Source organism: Lucilia sericata, unplaced genomic scaffold, assembly GCF_015586225.1.
Source record: "Lucilia sericata isolate MDLA Ls3-8-SP2 unplaced genomic scaffold, ASM1558622v1 Contig000179F_arrow, whole genome shotgun sequence".
In the NCBI taxonomy this organism is placed as follows: Eukaryota; Metazoa; Arthropoda; class Insecta; order Diptera; family Calliphoridae; genus Lucilia; species Lucilia sericata.
The window spans coordinates 66,243-87,376 of record NW_023994207.1 but is presented as its reverse complement, the minus strand read 5'-3'; the positions used below and the strand labels follow the sequence as shown (position 1 = coordinate 87,376).

The window sequence follows — 21,134 nt, the reverse complement described above, 5'->3', positions numbered from 1 at the left end:
GAAATCCAGTCTGGATGTCGTATATACACCAGATTTTATGGCAGGTTTGCTGTCAGTTCAAATTCGGATATTACTGTTGTATATCCAATAGTACCTCCTCCAGTTAACCGCTCTTTTTATAGCTGATATTCCAGCCTGTAAAAAGATGCAGTATTCATTCAGCATAAAACGCGCCGCTTTATTAAAGCGAGGAATGAAGAAACCGCAACCCACCTTCATCTGAATAGATGTTAAGTGTTTCCTCTAAAAAGGACGTTTCGTTTGACATCTTGACTGTGAATATTTCCTCCGTATTCATTAAGAACAATGAATTTTCAATCGGTACTATTGTGCGCTTTTTAAATGGAAAAATCGTATATAATGAACGGTGGAGGTATTATCGTTTGATGTTCAGAAACTTAGTTTTCTTAGAATGCGTTAGAATTTTCAAATAGTTGTTCCTGAGGAATGTTATATCACTACGAAAGCGAAAGTGTTTCAACATTCATCATGACAACAGTCCATAGGAGAGGTGATATTCAAAAAGCTATTCCATTATATTATATAAATATGTTATATTTTCCATAACCTGGTATCCTACTCCCATCGTTCAGTAGATTGCTGTGTATGCCATATACATTCGAGAATGCCACAACCAATTGTAAAGTATTGTAGGGAAACGTGCATATAATATGAGGGTTATAGAAGCAAAGGCGGCTATATCCATTTTTTTATTTTTCAAATTTAATAATATATTTACATTTAAGTTTTCCTATTTACTTAGTATAATGGAACTAGAATAAGATTTAAAATAAGTTTGAAAAACAAAAGTTTGCTGGCAAATTCATTTAAAATTTTTTAGGTAAAGTCATGAAAATGGAGATGGCTACTTTTGTATCCAAAGTCCTCATATGTTTGTATTTTTATATCAGTAAATTAGTGTGAAAATATGTAAAATAAATGGAGCTGAAAGTAAATTATAATTACATCTTTTTTAACAGTATTTATGCAAGTATGTGCTATATTTATATGTCATGCAAAATGATCTTATCTTTTATGCAATTTGCAAATTGTTTTAACGGTACCTTTAAACTTGTTATGAATGCAAAAAAAACAAAGAATGAACAAAAAACAACAAAATAATAATCATAGAAAAGTAAATTTAAATAAATGACACAAAAGTATTAAAATATATAAGTTTCCATAAAAGATGAATGAATTTTTCTTCTGTTGCATTTACCTGGACAAAAACTGTGCAAAATTATTAAAAATGACTAGTGGTATTTATGAGGAATGGAAAAAAGTAAAAACAAAAGAAACCAGTGAAAATGAGAGTCAGTATAATAAATCTTGAGGATTTACATAAACAAAATATTCAATTTAATAAATGGAATTCTTAAATAAATACTACTGCTTCTGCTATTATCTATTGTATTTCTTGTATTAAGATAGTTTATTTTGTTTGTTTAAACCCTACACCACTTTAGTTGTTGGTCCTTAAAGTATACCGATCGACTCAGAATCACTTTCTGAGATATTTTGATAAATTTTGGATCAAACGTGTTTTTCAGCACAGAGACGAATCCTGTTGAAAATGGTTGAAATCGATCCATTATAGCCCCCTTACAACCGGACCTTCTGATTTGGGCTTTTTAGGTCATAACTACGCCTAATATACTACTATCTCTCCAAAAATCGGTATAACTAAGTTTTGCTGATTTTTTTAATGATCGGTCCTTATTTGACCCTAACCCCCCTTTCAAAAATGTCTTAAACTTCCATAACTGACTGATAACCATTGCAGCATAACTAACTTTTGTATAATATATCCCTCCTTCAAATTTTATGACCATCGGCTCATGTTTGACCCTATGAACTCCCATATAAAGCTCCTCTAGAAAATTAGTTTTTCATCAATAAATCGTATCGGAATTAATGTAAAATTCAACACAAAAGTTTCTTTATGAAAAATAAATCATTTTTGATTATTTGTTTTTAAATAATAAAGCATTTAATTGTATATATAATACGGGCGGACATAGCTAAATAATCACTTTCTGAGTCCATTTGTCCATGTGCCCATGTAAACGTTGTTATCAAAGTACAGGTCGCAGTTTTCTAGATAATTTGATGAAATTTGGACGAAATCGGTCCATTATTCCCCCTAGCCCCCATACAACTGAACCCCCCAAAAAGGGCTTTTGAGCTCATAATTATGTATAATATAAATGTATCTCGATGAAAGTTCGCACAACTAAGTTTTATACAAGCCTTGAATATTCCCAGAATATTCAAAAAGTATCAGTTTAAGAACAAAAAAGTACTAAAATGAACCCCCATACAAATTATCATTCATCCAGGATCCTGCAACTTTCTTGTTCCATATTACAGAAAATTCAAAAAGTACTAGTTAAATAATAAATAGTGCCAAATAGTACTCTCATATATAATCTCATTCGATCCCTGTATGTATGTTAAAATTGTTGTTTCTATAAATTCTTCAACAAATTCTTCTTTTGTGAAAAATACTTATTAAAAATTAAATATCCCTTTTATATATTTATATTTTCCCATTACTCAGTGTTTAAAGTTGCACTTCACAGAAAAGCTCAGACGATACAAATCGGCTTAGATTTGCTAAAAAAAATACGTTTTAAAAAAAGTACCAAATTGGGTACTTTTCCCTTTGGTGAATCATACAAAATTTATTGTAAAAATGTAATATCGTAGTAAAAGCTGAATAAATATGCATATGTATGAACCAATTAATAGAAAACAACGTTTTATTAAAATAGCACCAATAATAGATACGATTTTTGCCCCTTAAACGTCCGAATTTCCCAAAAGTATAAAATGGGCAGCAGTGTGCAACCGTGTAAATAAAACTGTGAATATAATGTGAATAATTACATATCTAATTATATGTAAGTCATTATAAGAATACTTAAAAGTAATACAGTCAGTAAATAGTAGTCATTGAAAAGTAAGTTGGTATTAAAGTACAAGTCATTCCAAATTTTTCCTAGAAACGTATGGTGCTTTGAAAATGTATACTTTTTCCTCTTTTTAAGGACTAATGCAAGATGTTTAAGAAATATTTTGTCTAGATACAAATTTATAGTGCGTTTTTTTTTGGGAAAAATAAGGATTTACCAAATTAGATATTAAATTTAAGTCCGATTTGTTTTTAATTCTATCTTACTTTGTTCTGCCCGACCTAAAAATAATTAAGGCAAATTATTATTATATGTATGTATATTTCAATATGATTTATGTATAAATAATAATATTAATTATTTAAAAAGACTGAAAGGGTGTGGAATATATTTTAATTATAAAAAAAATATTTACACGTATTATTATTTAATAATTAATTAGGCACTATAGTTTATTAATTAAAAAAAAAACCCTTAAAGGAATAATAAAAAATATTTTCTTAAAACTATTAGTTGATTTTAAATTAATTTGTTAATAAATACAAAATAATGTACTACAAAACTTTTTTAATTATATATTTTTTTAAGAAAATTTATAATTAGTTCTACAAAGGTCTTTTTCAGATTCTGTAAATATGTAAGACTGTTGTGATTCTAAGTATTTCAAACATTTTTTTAGGAATCAGTTCTTCAGTATTAGATATAGATTAGTTTATCAGAACTTATATTGGTAGAAAATCGGTCATGGCTAACCATATGAGTCGAAAGTTACGAATATGATGACAATACCCATATTAATACGAGGTTTACGTGCATTCGAGTGTGCGATATCCCAAAAAAAAAGAACTTTCAAAGAAGCGAAAAAGAAGTAGGATTTACTCTGGAAGTACTGAAAAAGACCTGAAGAAGTGATGATTTTAACACAGGCTTGTCATAGGAGGATGTAATTTTTATGTTATTCAAATTCACTACTTCTGAAGTCATTCTCAAGAAGTAATTTTTATGCTCTTTCTTAGAAGTTATTCGTAAGTGAAAATGTATTATTAGAGAATACAACTAATTTGACTTAAAATAATATTAACATTAATAAGGGTAATAGATACATTTAAAAAAATAAAATTTTTTATCTCACAAAAATGTAAGAACAAAAAAATATCTTTAGCATTGAAAACATAGATTTAATTTCGCTTCTTCGGAAGTCATTAAACATCACTTCCACAGAAGGTAAAAATATTCACTAATTGCTACTTTTGAAGTGGTGATAAATGTTATTTTTTGGAAGTACTTTGCTTTATTTTTGCTGGGTATGTATTATGGGAGGAATTACATACAATTTGGTAGAAATATTCATTACACAGACTAACAAGTTTTGAGCCCAGTACCCTGTTTCTGTATTTTTTACATCGAGAAAATTTTTCGAAAAATGTGATCATCTTGTATAATGTTAATGCGTACAATTTAAATATAAACTGAATAAACCTGTTAAAAACTGGAAAACTTTTATATTTTTTCCCAATTCGAGAAAAATACAGCACTTAGACCAAATTATTATTTTGTAAAGGACTGAGCTACTCGGCCAAAAACCGATATCTCAAAAACCTAATGTTTTTCGAAAAGTATACTTAGATCTTTGTAGTTTTTTTTGGTAAATGATTTTATAAAGAATGACTTATAATATGGGAGCTATAATCAATTATGGATCGATTGTTGTATTTGGAGTCAGATTTTTTGGACACTAATACATAATACTGATCATTCAAATCTGAAATCTCTCACTATTAAAAAGGATTGATACAGTTTGAAATACATAAAAAATTGGTTATAAAACATATATGTATTTTCTAACTCCTTATTAGATCTCTTCCTGATCTCCGTCATTGTATTTAATATATAAAATTATAATCTAATAAAAAAAAATTATGTATGTTTTTGGAGGAGACTAAAACACTGAAAATTTCAATGTATGGAAGAAACAACAGGTGACTTTTTGTTTTAAAATTTCCAATGGGCGAGATACCACGGCCCCACATGAAATTAATATAAACAAAAATAATATGTATGTAAAATATCAAGAGTCCTCAAATTAATAGTGGGTGTCGCACTTCCCAAATAAAGTAAATACTAAAATTTGAAAATCTGGGAATCTATGTTAGTTGGAATCTGAAATCTTTGAACGACTACGTTTGTTGGTTTTATTATTGTTTGCACTGAAAATGGATGTTCCAAAATTAGTGGGCGTGGCATCTTTCATATAAAGAAAATACAAACATTTTAATATCCGTAAAATTGTATAAGCTGGAATCTTAAAATTTTGTACCTGATACAATTGTATCAAATAAATATTTAAAACAAAAATTGGCGGTCCACCAAAGAAGGGCGGAAACACCTCTTACAAATCTTGGAAGGTTATAGCTAGTTATTATATTAAACATTTAACATATTTATTAGTTCCAAGGAATTATTTGTGGAGTATGCTTGTATGGTGAAATTAACCGATTTCAATAATTTTCAATAGAGGGTCGAAAGGAGCTTATGTTTGTAACATATTTCATCAAATTATCTTGAAAACTACGACCTGCAGATTAATTACAAATTCCACATGCATACACATCACTAAATGGATTTATTTTGGCGGGTGTAGAAGCCACTAAGCATAATTATACTCTACACCACTTTATTGGGAAGGGTATATTGGGTTTGATCGACTTAGAAACATTTTCTGAGTCGATTTACGTATGTCCGTCCGTCCATGTAAACCTTGTAATCAAACTACAGGTCGCAATTTTGAAGATAATTCAATGAAATTTGACACATGATATTCTATGGTACCGGAGACGAAGCCTATTGAAAATGATTCACATCGGGGCTATTTTCTCAATCTTAAACTTAATAATGAAGATTTATTTTTAAGGTCCGATAACACAGGTCAACAAAATTAAGAAAAAAAAACAATATTTGAAATAAGTTGAAACCCAGAGACCAATTTGCATCGCTAAATCATCCATTGCATTAGGTTCTTGAGATATCGTATCCTAAAAACTGAAAACCCCCAGTTTTGGGCCATAGTTGATACCTAAAAGCGGGAAGACATCTTTATTTATAAAATCAGTTATGTCGTCTGAAAGCTCAATCTGTTTACATTAAAATAAAAGTTCAATCTCTGTCATATCTTCATTATTCTTCGAGATACATATCTTAACTAAAACAACTTTCCAAAATATTCGATATTCCCTTTGCTTAATGGCAAAAACTTCTTCGGACGATATCTCTGCAAATACCAGAGATTTTTTCATATAATAAAAGCGAAATGAAGTTAAAAATTAGATTATTTAATTTTGTGGTTGTTCCAAACCATAGGTTAAGATATATCGAAAAGGGATGAAGGTAGAACAGATGTTAAACCTTTATTTTTAAGTCGATAGACAGAACTTTTAGATTACATATCAGATATTATCAATAAAGGTGCCGTTAAAACGACTCAAATATAGCCAACAACCTGAATTTTTCAATTTTTAGGGCACGATATTACAAAAACTAGATGTGATAGAGAGACCAGATTCGGATTATGCGGTGCTCAATCTTTTAGGAAATTGTATTTAGGACTCTGGGTTAAAAATTTGTTAGCCATAAATAATATAAAAATATTTAACAATAAGAATGCAATATACTTATTAATAATTCAAATATGATTTTCGTTTTCTAGTACGAATCATAGCTAATTTGTACCACTTGATGACAACACACTATGAACAAATCCTTAATGTTTAGTAAAAATCAGATACAGAGTCTATAACTTTCTATGTAAATAAATTATATGTGACATAATAAAATTAAATATATCTTAGACTTAATAAACTTAAATTAAATATTTAAAAACTATTACAAGAACATATAAATATTCTCTTTTAAATACATATAAAAAATCAGCTTATAAACAAATAAAAACTTATGGAATCATTTGAGGAGTAAATTTTCGTTCATTTGAAATAGTCTGCAATGAAGAAAATGAAATACATTAATATTTTAAATTGAAAATAATCCTAATATGTGCAAATACCTGTAATAAAGAGACCTTTGATTGCATTTCCGATTCACTGGAACCCCGATGTATGGATGATGAATTCGTGGTGGGCTTACGACTCATGCTACGTTGGGAGTTTTGTGATCTACGTGCATTTGAGGATTTCTTACCAAAGAGTATGGACTGGAAGGACACAATATTAAATGCTAAATTAAAATTGCATAAAACAGACATACTATTTACAGTGAGCTCTTTCTCACTTTAGAACTCACCTTAAAAGCCTGACGAAATTTATTACTCATGAGATTGTATAGTAATGGGTTAATACAGGTGGATAAATAATATAAAACACCTGATATGTACGTCATTACTGTATAGACTTTTGTATGCTGTTCACGTTGTTTATTATTGTTGGAAGAATTACGATGAAGATGATTTAGATCAGTTGCTGCAATTGTAGTTTCTGTTGCTGCAAATATTTGTTCAGTTGTCAGAGAAAAATCATAAATTGCAGAGTCACCATCATCATCCACACTCGTGCCAGTACTTTCTTCTCCACCAGCAATTAATCCACTACTACCGTAGACTGCTATAAGACGCTGTGCATGAAATGGTGCCCAACACAAGAAGAAACAGATGACTACGGCCACTAGTTGAACGAAAAATTGTAGAGAAATTATTAATAAAATGATGAAAATATTGCAAATTAATTGTATGTATGTATTTACAGCACAAATGCATTTATTATTACATACATACATATATATTTTATAACTTAAAATACTTAGAATTAGTCAAATCATTTTGCCACTAAGAGGTGTTTTCTGGGTAATGTCTCTAGTGGTTGAATGTTAATGTCGTTAACTTCGCGGAATAGCAACACATTATAAATAGGTTAGGTTAAAAGAAGAATGTAAGTATGTTACTTCAAATCCGAAATATGCTAAATATTGGTAGGAAAAACCTTATATAGCGATTATGAAAGGAGTTATCGTCAAGCGGAACATTAGAGCAAATCCCTGTTTTAGGAATTGCATTAAACTGTAGACAAAACGGAACACAAGATTCTATCAAAATTTCTAAAATGGATTGGATTGAATATGGGTCACCCGATGTCAACATAGTTTTCTACAGACTGAAGGCAAGTAGGGCGATATTGGCTAATGAGGTTAAATCTAAAACCATATTGGACTGTAGGAAAGCCTTTACCTAATTATTTCTCGTCCAGTGGTAATTTTTGCATCATAGTTATTGGTACCCAGTGAGTGAATACACTTGCTATAAACGTAAGGGGCCTTGAGGAAGTTAACTTGATGAATACAAAATTGGTCGACGTAACGAAAGTTAAATAATGTAAAATAATCACAGACACAACCGCGAGGAGAATGGATTCACTAGAATATCGCTGAATATATGACCTTGACTCAAACTCAGATGACGTTAGAAATGTAGGACATTGGCATGAGAGCCAATAAAGTTACTGAATAGATTTCGATAAAACTCTGCCTTAATAAAAGGCTTAAAAATGAGAAGTGATTGAAAGAGATATGCAATAAGCTCTACAACAGAAATCTAGATGGTTGGACACGCAAAATCTAACGTTCTTAGGTTTCAGAGAGGAACACTAAAAGCTCCAATGTACCTACCATATTTCGGATTAGGAATCAGTGAATAGAGGTCAGGCAAAGATTAGGACTACTTAGACAAAGTTCTTTGTTATATATTGGCCTTTCACAAATCACCAAATAATCTTGGTGATTTGAGACAGTCAAAAATCTAGTTCTGGTAAAGATCTCTATTCATTCGGGAATTCCATTTCAAAATTATGAAATGGAATTCCCGAAATTTCCCGACAAAATATCGCATATCGGTGAGTAGCCAATGCTATTTATATGCTGGAGAACTGTCTTAATATAGGATGTGTTTACTGTTCTATCGATATTTCCCCCGGGATCACGTTACCTTAACGATTCTTTCCCAATCTTGAAGTTATTGTAATTCCTATTAAAAGGAGTGCTACTAGTACCTCTAGTCTGCCGGGACTATGTATCCTTGGCCCTTCCATGGAATGATTTGTCATGGGGTCGAACCAGAGAACCACATAATCGAGTCATGATTATTGATTGTTGGGTGGTTATGGTTTAAACCCAAATTCTCGGAAAAATAATGTTAGTTAAAAGACTGATGCACTATAAATTCTACAATTCTGGATAAGTTCTATGCTGTTGCCGAGTCAGCAGATACCCCACAGAGGAGTGACAGAGGGACTAAGCTCTTGAAATAAGTTAGTGTCAAGATAATGGTTGTAGAGGCATGCGGGCCTTACCTATCGGTATACCTGGACTGAATGTGTCGGATGTTTTTCTAAACGAGTGTGTCGGAACGAGAAGTGTGCTGGTTTGAATGGCGATGAATTTATCTTATACATCTTATACAAGTGATACCATTGAATTTTCCTTCCTTGTCTGCGCATGTTCAGGGTTTACTCTGTTCATAGCAGATTTACCAGTATGCTCTCTATGAGTAATAATAAGCCCTTGGATAATTTGATGGATTCGTGTTTCGGTCTACCGATTACGTGCAGTTGAAGCCATGTGTTTGCATCTCAGAAGTTAAGAAATGGGACAGCAATGATCAGAGTTTAGATAGCTCGAGTACTTGAACAAAGTGTTTGAACATGGACCCGCAGAACTATGAACAAAAATTGACTTCGGCGTGTAAGAAATACAAAGGGGCGGTAGTGAGTCCAAAAAAAACTCAACATGTGGATATCCTATCGTTACTATGATGGAATATATTCCGGTAAAGTTAGGGAATAGACTTCATAGTATTGTGATCGATTGGTCAGTGAAAATTTCGTTTTTAGCCATGCAATTCGTATGTCGAACAGAAATACTCTTTATCACTACAGTGGGGAGGGTATTATGCATTTGTACGGATGTTTGTAACATCCAAAAATATTGGTTCTACACCCATCTTAAAGTGTACCAATCGGCTCAGAATCACTTTAGCTATATCTTTCTGTTCGTCCATCTGTTTTTCTGTCTGTCTATGTGCTGTCCGCGTCTGTGTGTCCATGTAAACTTTGTGCGCTGCTACAAGTCGCAATTTTCATTTGATGAAATTTGGCACCTGTTCTTTTTTGACCCAAGGTCGAAGCCTATTGAAAATTGTTAAAATCAGTCCATTATTTCGCATAGCCCCCATACAGCCGTACCCCCCGAATAAGGCTTTTGAGCTCATAAATATTTTAAATGTTCTTTCGGCAAAACTTAGTTTTATATAAGTCTTAATGATACTGCAAATAAAGCCCCTTCAGGAAATGACTTGATAGTCAAAATTCACTTATAATCACTAATATAACGATGATATTCCGCATATATAACTTTAATGTAGACCCTTTTTTAGAAAATCCCTTTCAATAAAATGTTAAAATATTTTTAAATTAAGGTAAAAATTAAATTAAATGCTTTATTATTATAATGTAATAAAAATTTGTAACATAATCACTGGTGTAGGGTATCATATGGTCGGCCTTGCCCGACTATAAACTTTTATTTGTTTTGATTTTCAGAGTTTGATTGACACGATCTCTTTTCACAAGTCATTGGACTCGTTCTTTTAAAACTTACAATCTGCTCACACATAGTTCGAGCATTTGCACCTGTCTGATCTCAGAAAAAACCTTTTGTATCACAAAACTACACCTTAAACCGCATTAAATTCTTTATAAAACTTTTTGGGAAGTAGTTTATTTTATAATTGCTTATAAAGAAATAAGTAAAACTATCAAAACTATTAATTAAATTGTGTACCTATTTGGCCAATTTATTGTTAGACATGTTAAATGTCAGAGCTTTAAGAACTTTGGCCAAAAAACAATTAATTACACTTTACTAATGTGTGGCAGTAAAGCGCAGCATGCAATCGTTTACAAGAAAACGTTTACAAAAACAAAAAGAAGAAGAAATATTTATTTTTCTAATATTCTATTGGAAATTTATGTATTTTATTGCAATTATTTTGTAAATAATTGTACACTCGTGTTTAAGATATTTTACCAAAATTAGCGTATGCTACAGACTAATTTAATGCCTTTTTGTTGCTATTTATTTATTTATTTATTTGCTTTTTCATTTTTATTTTGATAATTAATCGAGAGGGTTTAATTTGTATTATACTGATATTAAAAGTAAATACAAATTGTTGTTTAGCCAAATACTTAGTACTTAAATACAATGTATAAAAATAAATATTAATGATAATTATAGTCAAAATAATAAAGAGCATGTTGCTATTAATGACAATGATAATGATGTTGAATGATAATAAAAAGGATTCTGAATTGATAAGCGTGATAATATTAATAAAACTTGTATGACTTGTAATGACATATGTTAAGTATTTATTACGTAATCGAAAATATAACCAAAAGAAAAACGAATTTATTAACAGTCACTATTTACATATGTTTTACACTAAAAATAACAACATTTATTTTGGAATATAAAACTAAATATGGATAAATTTGTTGGGAAATTACTACAGTAGAATTTAATTAAAATGAAATTGTCCGAATAATAGTTAACCTTGAAATTGGTTTTAATTATCATGTGTGAAAATTCAATGCAAGTAATGTCTGATTAAAGTTGAAGACATTTAGTGTGTGATTAATAAAACTATTTAATTACTAATATTTTTATATGTTATTAAAATAACTGTTAGTTGGTTTACAGAGCCATTAGGCACTAATCTACAAAAATATGCGATCATTTCGAAAGGGGCACGAGTTTTTATAACACCAAAAATTTTTATTCCGAAATATCAGTAAAAATAAATATTACAAATATTTCTCGTGTTTTTATTTATCAACTTCTATGTTTAAATTTTTTAGGACCATAATATTTCTTTATATTTTTGTTCCTCCTGAAAAGTTTGCATAGACGGACTCATACCTTTTTCGAAATGACTGCTTCGATTCTGAAATAGGGTCAAATATGAGCCGATCCAAATAGAATTTGGTGGAGCATTTATTTTTATATAAAATAAAGTTATGCCAAATTTCATTGAAATATTAGCGTTTATAAGGGGACTTTCTTGGGGGCTAGGTTCAAATGAAACCTGACCATTCCAAAAGAATTTTACAGGCGATATTAGATTTAGTTCCGCCGATTTTGGTAGAGATACTAGTATATTTATCATAGTTGTTATTTTGAAATAATGGACCGACTTCAACCATTTTCAATAGGGCCATTTTTCATCAAGTTATCCTAAAAATTGCGAGCTGTAAATTGAGCACAAGGTTTACATGGACAGCCATGCCAGATGGATGGAGAGACATAGCTTAAACGACTCAGAAAATGATTTTAACCCGATCGGTATAATTTAAGGTTGGTATAGAACCAATACTTTTGTGCGTTACAAACATCAGCATAAACCCAATACACCCTCCCAACTAAAGTACTGAATATCAGTCTCCTGACATATGTTAGCACTGGACAGATCAGGATCACTAAATCGATGCCTCTTCTTATACATATGTATGTTCATCAGCAGGTAGTATTAAGACCAAAATACTAGTGGTGATAAGTGTGGTTTCATGAAATTTCCTCAACTTTAAAATCATTGACAGCAACTAAAACACTCGACCCATAAAGGAGCAGTCACGATTAATTGAAACTCAGGAGTTTCAGGTTAAGTCCCTGAAACCATCAATCTTGCTTTCGTTAGTGCAATGAAATTATTAATGAAAGACTCTATATATGATCAGAAACCTTCTTTAGTTATGCTAAAGGAATTGACTAGTTCCTTAGCTGTAGATTAGCCATTGTTTGTGCGAGAATAGGATAAAAGGAATCACCTACTAATTTAGTCTCCTTCCAAGAAAGGTTTTTTAGAATTCACGAAATGGACACCCTTATCCTGAAAAGAATTGCTCCCAAATTTGGTGCATGTTGCATTTTGGATTCCTTTTAAAAAGTATCCTGAATAGCCGGTATTTTGAATACCGGCTTCGCTAAATTAAGCCTTTTATGATAAATGGACTCTTTGAAATCCATGAAATTATGCTCATAGACATTGTGACACTTTTGAAATTGTCATAACGTTCATGGACATTATGACACGCCACTACTGATTACTCACATTTTATATAATATTACCATATTATAGAGATAGATTAGATCTATGTAGTTAGTTTGAAAGGAGGATGTATGCTACATCAGATCCAAAGATATACTCCTAGTCCACTATAGGTTCTCTTGAGCGCTTCTTTACCAGACTGACAAACTACAACACTAAAAACTAACCTAACGAAGGAATTCTATGGCGATTACTATAACTTTATTTCAATTCCCAGGGCCCAGTTCACTTCTTTTCATTTTTTTGTTTAAATTTTCGTATCACTTCATTTGATCATATACTAGAGTTTTTCGAAATTAAATTCCCAAGATTTATTTTGATTGACTAATGCCAATTACCCCATGCATGGGGTAAAATTGTTTTCTGTCATGTCACCCAAACAACAGACCAATTATGAGACACCTTTATTAGTCATTAGTAAGAGGTCTATTTCGTTTAATATTTTCCGCAAGGCTATTACAGATCACACAATAACTTGTATACGGTTCAGCGATTATTATAGAACATGTCACAATCCATACAATGAACATTAATTCGTTTTAGCTTTATTAAACTGTATGTACTACATATTTAATTTTACATAGATATATAGTAAACTAAGTCTATTTTATTATTTATATGCCTTTTATGGAAAAACTTTAGTAAATAAAACGATAACACGTGTTTTTTTGTTTTGATATTTCATATCTATTAAATCTTATTTTCAGTTTAGTAATATATTGATAATGATTTATAGTACGGGAACATTAAACTTTGTACTAAACAAAATCAAAACAATATTGATAATTTATTTAAGATTTTAGAAAATGTTCTTCGAAGAAATATGTATTAATCATTAATATGTAAATTAAGTAAAGTCAGATTAATTCAGCAAACAAATCGTTTGGAATTGGAATACTAAAACGTAATGTTGAACACTAATTTTTGTACATATCTTATTTCTTTGAAAATAATTAATTAATGATTCATCTAATGTGAAAGTTGGAAGTTGGTCTCATTATATGGACATATGTGCATCTTTATTAGTACTAATTACGATTCGTTATTATAGTTTTTAATATTTTATATACCCAAAGTGTTCTAATTTCCGGAACTCCCACTTTACAGAGGACAATGAACTTAAGCGATTTGAATATCTTCAAAAGAGAATATTTTAAAGCTTTTCACTTTATTGGCGTAATATTTCAACCACTGCAGAGAACGTTTGAAAAGATTCGACTTCTATCGAAATAAGTCTTAGCGATGTTAAGTTACCATTGATCCAACACTATACACCCACAAAAATTAGGACTACTCCTCACACATACATATATAGAGAGTACTTTGTAAAGGACTATGACTAATCAGACTAATCTCAAATCTATTTCATGGTCCTATCTAATGCCTATTTTGTTCAAAAATGAAAATGATCCATGTATACACAGAAAAAAATTACAAATTTTAATAAGTAATTATATAGAATTGTTAATGGGGAAGTAAATTATTAACAATTATTTTTATTAAAATGTTTGTAAAGTTATCATATTGACAATTTTCATGAGTTGTTTAGAAATTTCAAAAATAAATAAGAAATCAATTTGAAATATGAAAAATATTTTTCTGAAAAAAACTATTTTCTCGTAAATCTTTCATTAAATTTTATAAAATTATTGTTATGTCTTTAAAACTGAATTGGAATGTATACATTGCACAGAACTACTAAACGGATCATGTACTCCAAAAATGTTTGCAGGGAAGTTGTTTTAGGATTGTCTAAATGGATCATGTACACCAAAGAAGTCCAAGAAGCGTCTCTGTTTTGTAATCCTTTAAATGGATTTTAGCTCTTTACAAGAGAAACATTTCTCGAATATTTCGACTTGAATAATAAATTCACTATTTTTTTATCCTGCGATTATGTTCACTCTATCATAAGCGAAATAAACTAACCACTTCAGAGAATATTTACCGAGATTCAACTGCAATGGGAAGAAGTTTAAGAGTTCTACTATAAAACCAACCGGTCTATGTACAAGCAATTTGCCCAAGTATTTGAGCTAACTAATCTCTTAACCATTGCTACCGCGTTGCCTAAATTTCAAGATGCAAAAACATCACTTCCGTTTACAACAACGCAGATGGGATAACCTCTATTGATTCGGCAACCGAAATACAAATCCATCCAAATAAGCCAAAGACATGTTCTTCTGGTATGAACAGAGTAAACCTTGATTATATAGATTATATAGATTTCACCTTGTTTCAGTCTTTTAGCCAACATTTTCTTCCTAGGAGTTTATGTTGAAACCACAGCCACCATGTGCACCCCGAAAGGACCACTTTAAAAACCGGGACAAGACAAAGCGCGAAACCCTTCCCTGCAGACTACAGGTTCCCGTGCTACTTGATTATATGGTTCTCTGGTTCAACTCCAGGTCAAATCATTCCAAGGAAAGGTCGAGGATACATTTGACACCAACAGTTTATGGTACTAGCGGACTAAAGGTATCGGCAGCACCTCTTTTCCCACGGATTGCTATCACACAATGAAGTTCATTATGATTCCGTGTGAACAGAGGAAGTGATAGGCGATAAAGGTTATCAAGAAACCTAACGCGAGATATAATTTAACTAATTCTTTAGTACAAGTGTGGCAAATGATTTTAAACGATTAAACTTTTTACTTACATACAACTTACTTATTAATTTAAATTTACAATAAAAGCGAAATATATATAAAATGCAATTAATGTAATTAAACACCATACTTACCCAGCATTTTCAATACTCGCTTCGTGCCAAATTGATTAATACGTCCACGCACAGCACTGACTTGCGTACCGCCGGAATAACGATATAAAATCGTATCACTTTGAGTACTTTTCATACCCAAACGGCCACGACGTACATGAGAATTTGAACTATTCAAACCAATAGGCAAATCATTGCGGAAACGATGCAAATCCTTGGAATTTGAATTGTTATGACCACCGCCACCGCCACTGCTACTGCCGTCAATAACATTTGAACGATACAAACGTACACCGATTAAAAGATACAACACGAAAATTATAGACATGGGCGCAAAGAAGAATATATAGGTGGACAATTGAAAAGAATGCTTGATAATAACATTAGCCAGTACACAATTTTCCACACCCTGTATAGAAACAATTCTAAATTGTAGAGCTTGCGGTATGGCCGTAAGTATGGAGAGTAACCAAATTATTATGATTATACGAATGGCACGACTTAATTTTGAAATGGCCTGACCAAAAAACGGGTGACATATGGCCACATAACGTTCTACAGTAAAAGCAGTTATGGTTAAAACGGTAGCATTAGCAGAAGTTTCCGCCACTATACCACGACCCACACAAAAGTATTCACCAAAGGGGTAAGGATATTTATACCAAGTCATATAGACTTCTTGCGGTACACCCGATAACAGTAGCATAAAATCCGAAATGGCCAAACTGAAGAGATAATAATTTGTGGCTGTATGCATGGAACGATTCTTTTTTATCACTATACACGTGCTAATGTTGCCTATAACGCCCGTTATAAAGATTAACACATAAATAACGGTCACCGGTATGACAATTTTCAATGAATCACGTTTTGGTCCAAAGATGGACTGTTCAAAATCATAACCAGTTTCATAAATAGTTTTTTCAGTAGCCTCAGCATACATGTACGTTGAATTATCGAACTCACTGTTATTAATTGCCGCTGTTGTATCGTACATTATATTAGTCATTGTTGTTATTGTTGGTGGGAAAATTTTGATAATTTAAATTTTTGCTCAAATGTGGTTAAATTTTTTTACAATTTTCATTCCATTTGGTTATTTTCTTTAGTTGGAATATGATTTTTATTTGGTTTGTATTTATTATTTTTGTTTATTTATTTTTTTATCACTAGAATTTTTCAGTTATTTTTAATATTTTGTGTTTTTTTAAGATTTCGAATCTCAATCTTTCTGTAGACCATTCACTGGCTAGCTTTACTGCAACAATGGAATTTTGTTTTGGTCACTTGTTGTAAGCTTATTTAAATTGTAATTAATCGTTTAAACTTGCCTAACGCACGCAAAACTATTAAGGGGTTGGTGCTGGTTATTTATACTTAATCATTTAAATATCTTAAGGAATTTTGAAAAAAGTTGTATGGAAATTTTTTAAATAAAATACACAATTTTGTTTGCAAAATATTACCGTTTACAATGTTTTTAGTTATAAATTTGTTATAAATTATTTAAAAATTTCAAAGTCCATGACTGTCCTGTTCTTCTCTGTTGATAGGGATAAAACGGAAGGTACTAAGTGATAAAACTTTTCACATATATTTTGTATGTTTAGCTGGTATTGAAAATAGACCAGTTTTATGTTGACCGGGTGCTCAGTAACTGGATCAACTACATGTTAAGCAACATATGAATAAGCTTTACCATACAGGGTGGCATTTTGTCCCCTTTACTCTCAGTTACCACGATTAATAGCCTCCTAAGGACTCTAGCCCAGAAAGGACTTAGACCTGTCTGCATATTCTAATTACTTGTGTAGAAAAGCTAAGGAGGCTTGAGCTGGCCTTGAGCTGGGCTCAACCGAGAGGCCTCAATGTTAACCCGGCGAAGACGGAAATCTGCCTTCTTCACAAGATAAACAAAAATTTCTAAGCAGACTAAACCCTGTTTCCTGAGCAAGAAGGTGACATACAGAGGTAAGTACTTACATAGATGTAATCCTTGACCGGAAATTAAAATGGAGACATCACATAACGGATAGGATCAACAAGACACATCGGTGCTGGGCGATATGAAGGAGAAATGGGATCTTAGTCCTACTATGACACACTGGCTTTATAAAAGTGTAATAAGACCAATTCTAGATTATGCTTCAATAATCTGGACTTCTTTGGACAAATATCAATTTACTACAGCGTACATGCTGCATGGGTATAAGTAGTGTCATGAGTACTACGTCAAAAAGGCTCTGGAAACGTTGCTAGATATTCCACCCATTGAAACATATTTAAGATATGAGGCGGAAAATACAGCCGTACGGCTCATAATTTTTGCCGAACTGGACAAAAGCGGTTATAAAACACGTCATCAATGTATATTGGACACATAGGAAGATTATAAGCAATCATCGGACGTGTCCGATCGCATACCAGACACAGAATATGTGGGAAACTTTGAATCACTGATTAAGCGGGACATTAGAGCAAATACCCTTAGGAATCCGTTGCTACACGAATGACTCTAATTTGGCGGACAAAATGGGCCTGGTGTTCTATATTGAAGACCCTTTTACTTAATCACAAGCTTCCAGGCAGAAGTCCGAGCAATAACGGAATGCTTAAATTGGTTTACATCATATGGCTACCAGGCCACTTGGTAGTAGTCGGCAACGAAAGGGCGAATGTGTAAGCTTTAAAGGAGAGGAAGCTCGAGGTCGTTAACCTGACTAGAATTCTATAAGTCCTCTTTAAACGGTGGGTTGAACCACAAACATCCTATGGGGTGACCTTAGTGAGAGCAAGAGTAGAAATCTCCTCAAAATGAGCAAGTCTGAGATTATGATGGCACGTATTCTGAGTGGACACACAGGATTACGGGCACAGCTATACAAAGTTGGACGTGCGGATTCAGACGAATGTAGAGCATGTGGAGAGGACAGTAAAAATCTGGTGCGCTTTCTTTGCCATTGTCAGCCATTCGTCGATGTTAGATACCAAATTTCTTAAAAATGATATAATTCCGGAGAACGGAAAACTCTTAGGAATTACGTCCAGGAAACTGAGCTTCGGATTTGATGTAATATACATCATCCTATCAACCTAACCTGATATGAGCTCAAAGCCATGTGAAGATTTTAATTAGTTGATAAATTAGGTTCTCTTCCGAAATTGCATTTAAGTTTTAAAACTCTCTTAAGAAGTTTTAACATATATTTTATGAATATATGTATTGTGAATGAGTCCTTCTATTAAATTATATGAGGATACGGTTCATATTTATATCAAGGCCCTATAAAGGGCCATATCCTATTCAGAATGATTCGATATCACAACTTGATTACCAGCAGTTTGAGGGCAGTCCAGAATTATCTATTTAACCTACCACTTAGAGTTACCACTAGTTCATTACCATATATAATATAGTTCTTGTCATAGGAGAAAGGCAATCGTCACTCCATAGATTATAGCAAATCAGGTGGTTAGGCGTTAGTAAAAATGACTGTCAACATAATTGCTGGGTTGTGTTAAAAATCTTTAAATTTTTAATTCTGAAAATGCCACCAACCCCTTAGCATTGGCAATATTCATATTAGTAGGGAAAACTACTTATAATATATAGTACATACATAGGTACAAAAACAGATAACTTAAATACAACATACTCATATGAATAAAATTCAATTAGATTTATAACTCAAGTTCAAAACGCCTACAAAAGCATGTATTTAAATTTTATTTATTTTTAAGTTTTTTTTATATTTTCTTTGTATTTCAATAATTTATTTATGTATAACTCTGAAACGTTTTTCATTTCAATATTTTCAATTCAAATGTAATTAGCGGAAAAATAATACACTTTATTTTCTTTTAATTTTATACGTTTTTTTATTTGTTTTCTTTTATTTATTTGTTTGTTTATTATTTTAGTGATTATTTTTATTCTTATTTGTTTTTCATATATTTCACCATTTTCCTCTGAAGAAAAAAAACAGCAAATTTAAACGCAAACTAGGCAAAGGAAAAATACTGATCCGTTAGAATGTATGTTTTATCGAGACAACTAATACATTTACTAGATTTGTTTTAATAGAAGAGTTAGTTGCTTTTTCCCGCTAGTATTTTATTTAAGGTCTTTTCAGTTAAACCGCTCAAGTTTATCTGTTCTTTCGAATTTTCCGCTTCATACATTTTATGCTTTTCAAAAAATGTTCCCAAAATAAAATAAAAAAAGAAAATACGAAAAGTAATTGTTTTTGGTCAAATCGAACAAAAAATATTTTTTTGTTTTTCATTCATTTATTTTATGAACACACCAAAGTAATACATATATCACCATTACCACACATTCATTGCGCATTTCATAGTTTTCTTTTGGTCGTTTACTAGTTGTTGCTTTTTTCCGTATAATTTTGGAAATCTATCTTAATGCATTTCTCTATTATATTTGTGTGATTTTCCCTCTGGTCCCATTGTCTTAGGTACGGGTTGATAAAATATCAAAACTAAAGGGTGAAAATAGTTTTTCAATTAACTATACAAGTACATATAAGAAGAATTTTATTAAGTGTAAAAGCTTTTCAAAGTTTATTTTTGAAAAAAGCTTATCCATACAACTGTCATTATACTTTATAGTTTGTATTATAGTAAAAAACTAAAAGCTTTATATTTAATTTTAGTTATAGCATATAAGAATCAAATTATTACTAGATAAGTCGATTTGTCTATACCCTAATCTATCTAATAAGGTTCCCATCTATCAATAATTAATGCCTTAGATTGGTTTTTGTGGTTGACCGATTAGACCAATTTAAAAAAACAAACAGTCTATGAGCAACATTTTGATCAGTTGCATTATTAGTATATTTGTAAAAAATTTCAAAGTTTGTTTATTCTAATCAAATTACCCAGCAAAAATAAAACGAAGTACTTCCAAAAGAATAACATTTATCACAACTTCTAAAGTAGCACAAATGGAATCTTTATACCTTCTGAGGAAGGGATGTTTAAAGACTTCCGAAGAAGCCAAAATAATTCTATTTTTTCAATGTTGAAGATATATTTTTTGTTTTTACATTTTATGGGATAAAAAATGTTATATATGGGCTTTTGTATTAAATGTGTCTATTACCAAAATTAATGTTAATATTATTTAAGTCAAATTAGTTGTACTCTATAATACTACAATTTCACTTCCGAATAACTTGCCAACAGACTTCAGAAGTAGTGAATTTGGAATGAAATAAAAAGGACATCCCTCAATGACAAGCCTGTGTTAAAATCATAACTTCTTCAGGTCTTTTTCAGTACTTCCATGGAGTAAGTTCTACTTCTTT

The 21,134-nt window shown here is 31.3% G+C and overlaps 1 protein-coding gene across 3 annotated transcripts; it reads right to left on the bottom strand.

Annotated features, from left to right (window-relative positions):
- Positions 1 to 5,657: 5,657 nt before the first annotated feature.
- LOC119601623 (pyrokinin-1 receptor) lies at positions 5,658 to 19,531 on the bottom strand. Of its 3 annotated transcripts, none has more exons than XR_005231254.1 (5): positions 19,464 to 19,531; positions 15,829 to 17,065; positions 7,209 to 7,585; positions 6,973 to 7,142; positions 5,658 to 6,906 (listed from the first exon to the last, which is right to left on the bottom strand). XR_005231254.1 is itself a non-coding variant. In XM_037952664.1 (5 exons), exons 2-5 carry the CDS (start codon positions 16,814 to 16,816, stop codon positions 6,862 to 6,864), a joined length of 1,557 nt encoding a protein of 518 aa, XP_037808592.1. In that variant the 5' UTR covers positions 16,817 to 17,065; positions 19,464 to 19,531; the 3' UTR covers positions 5,658 to 6,861. The 3 variants fall into 3 exon arrangements, 2 of the variants coding, with proteins under 2 accessions (XP_037808592.1, XP_037808593.1); XM_037952664.1 differs by having other exon boundaries at positions 6,973 to 7,119; XM_037952665.1 differs by lacking the exon at positions 19,464 to 19,531 and having other exon boundaries at positions 6,973 to 7,119; positions 15,829 to 17,085.
- Between the last annotated feature and the right edge of the window lie 1,603 nt (positions 19,532 to 21,134).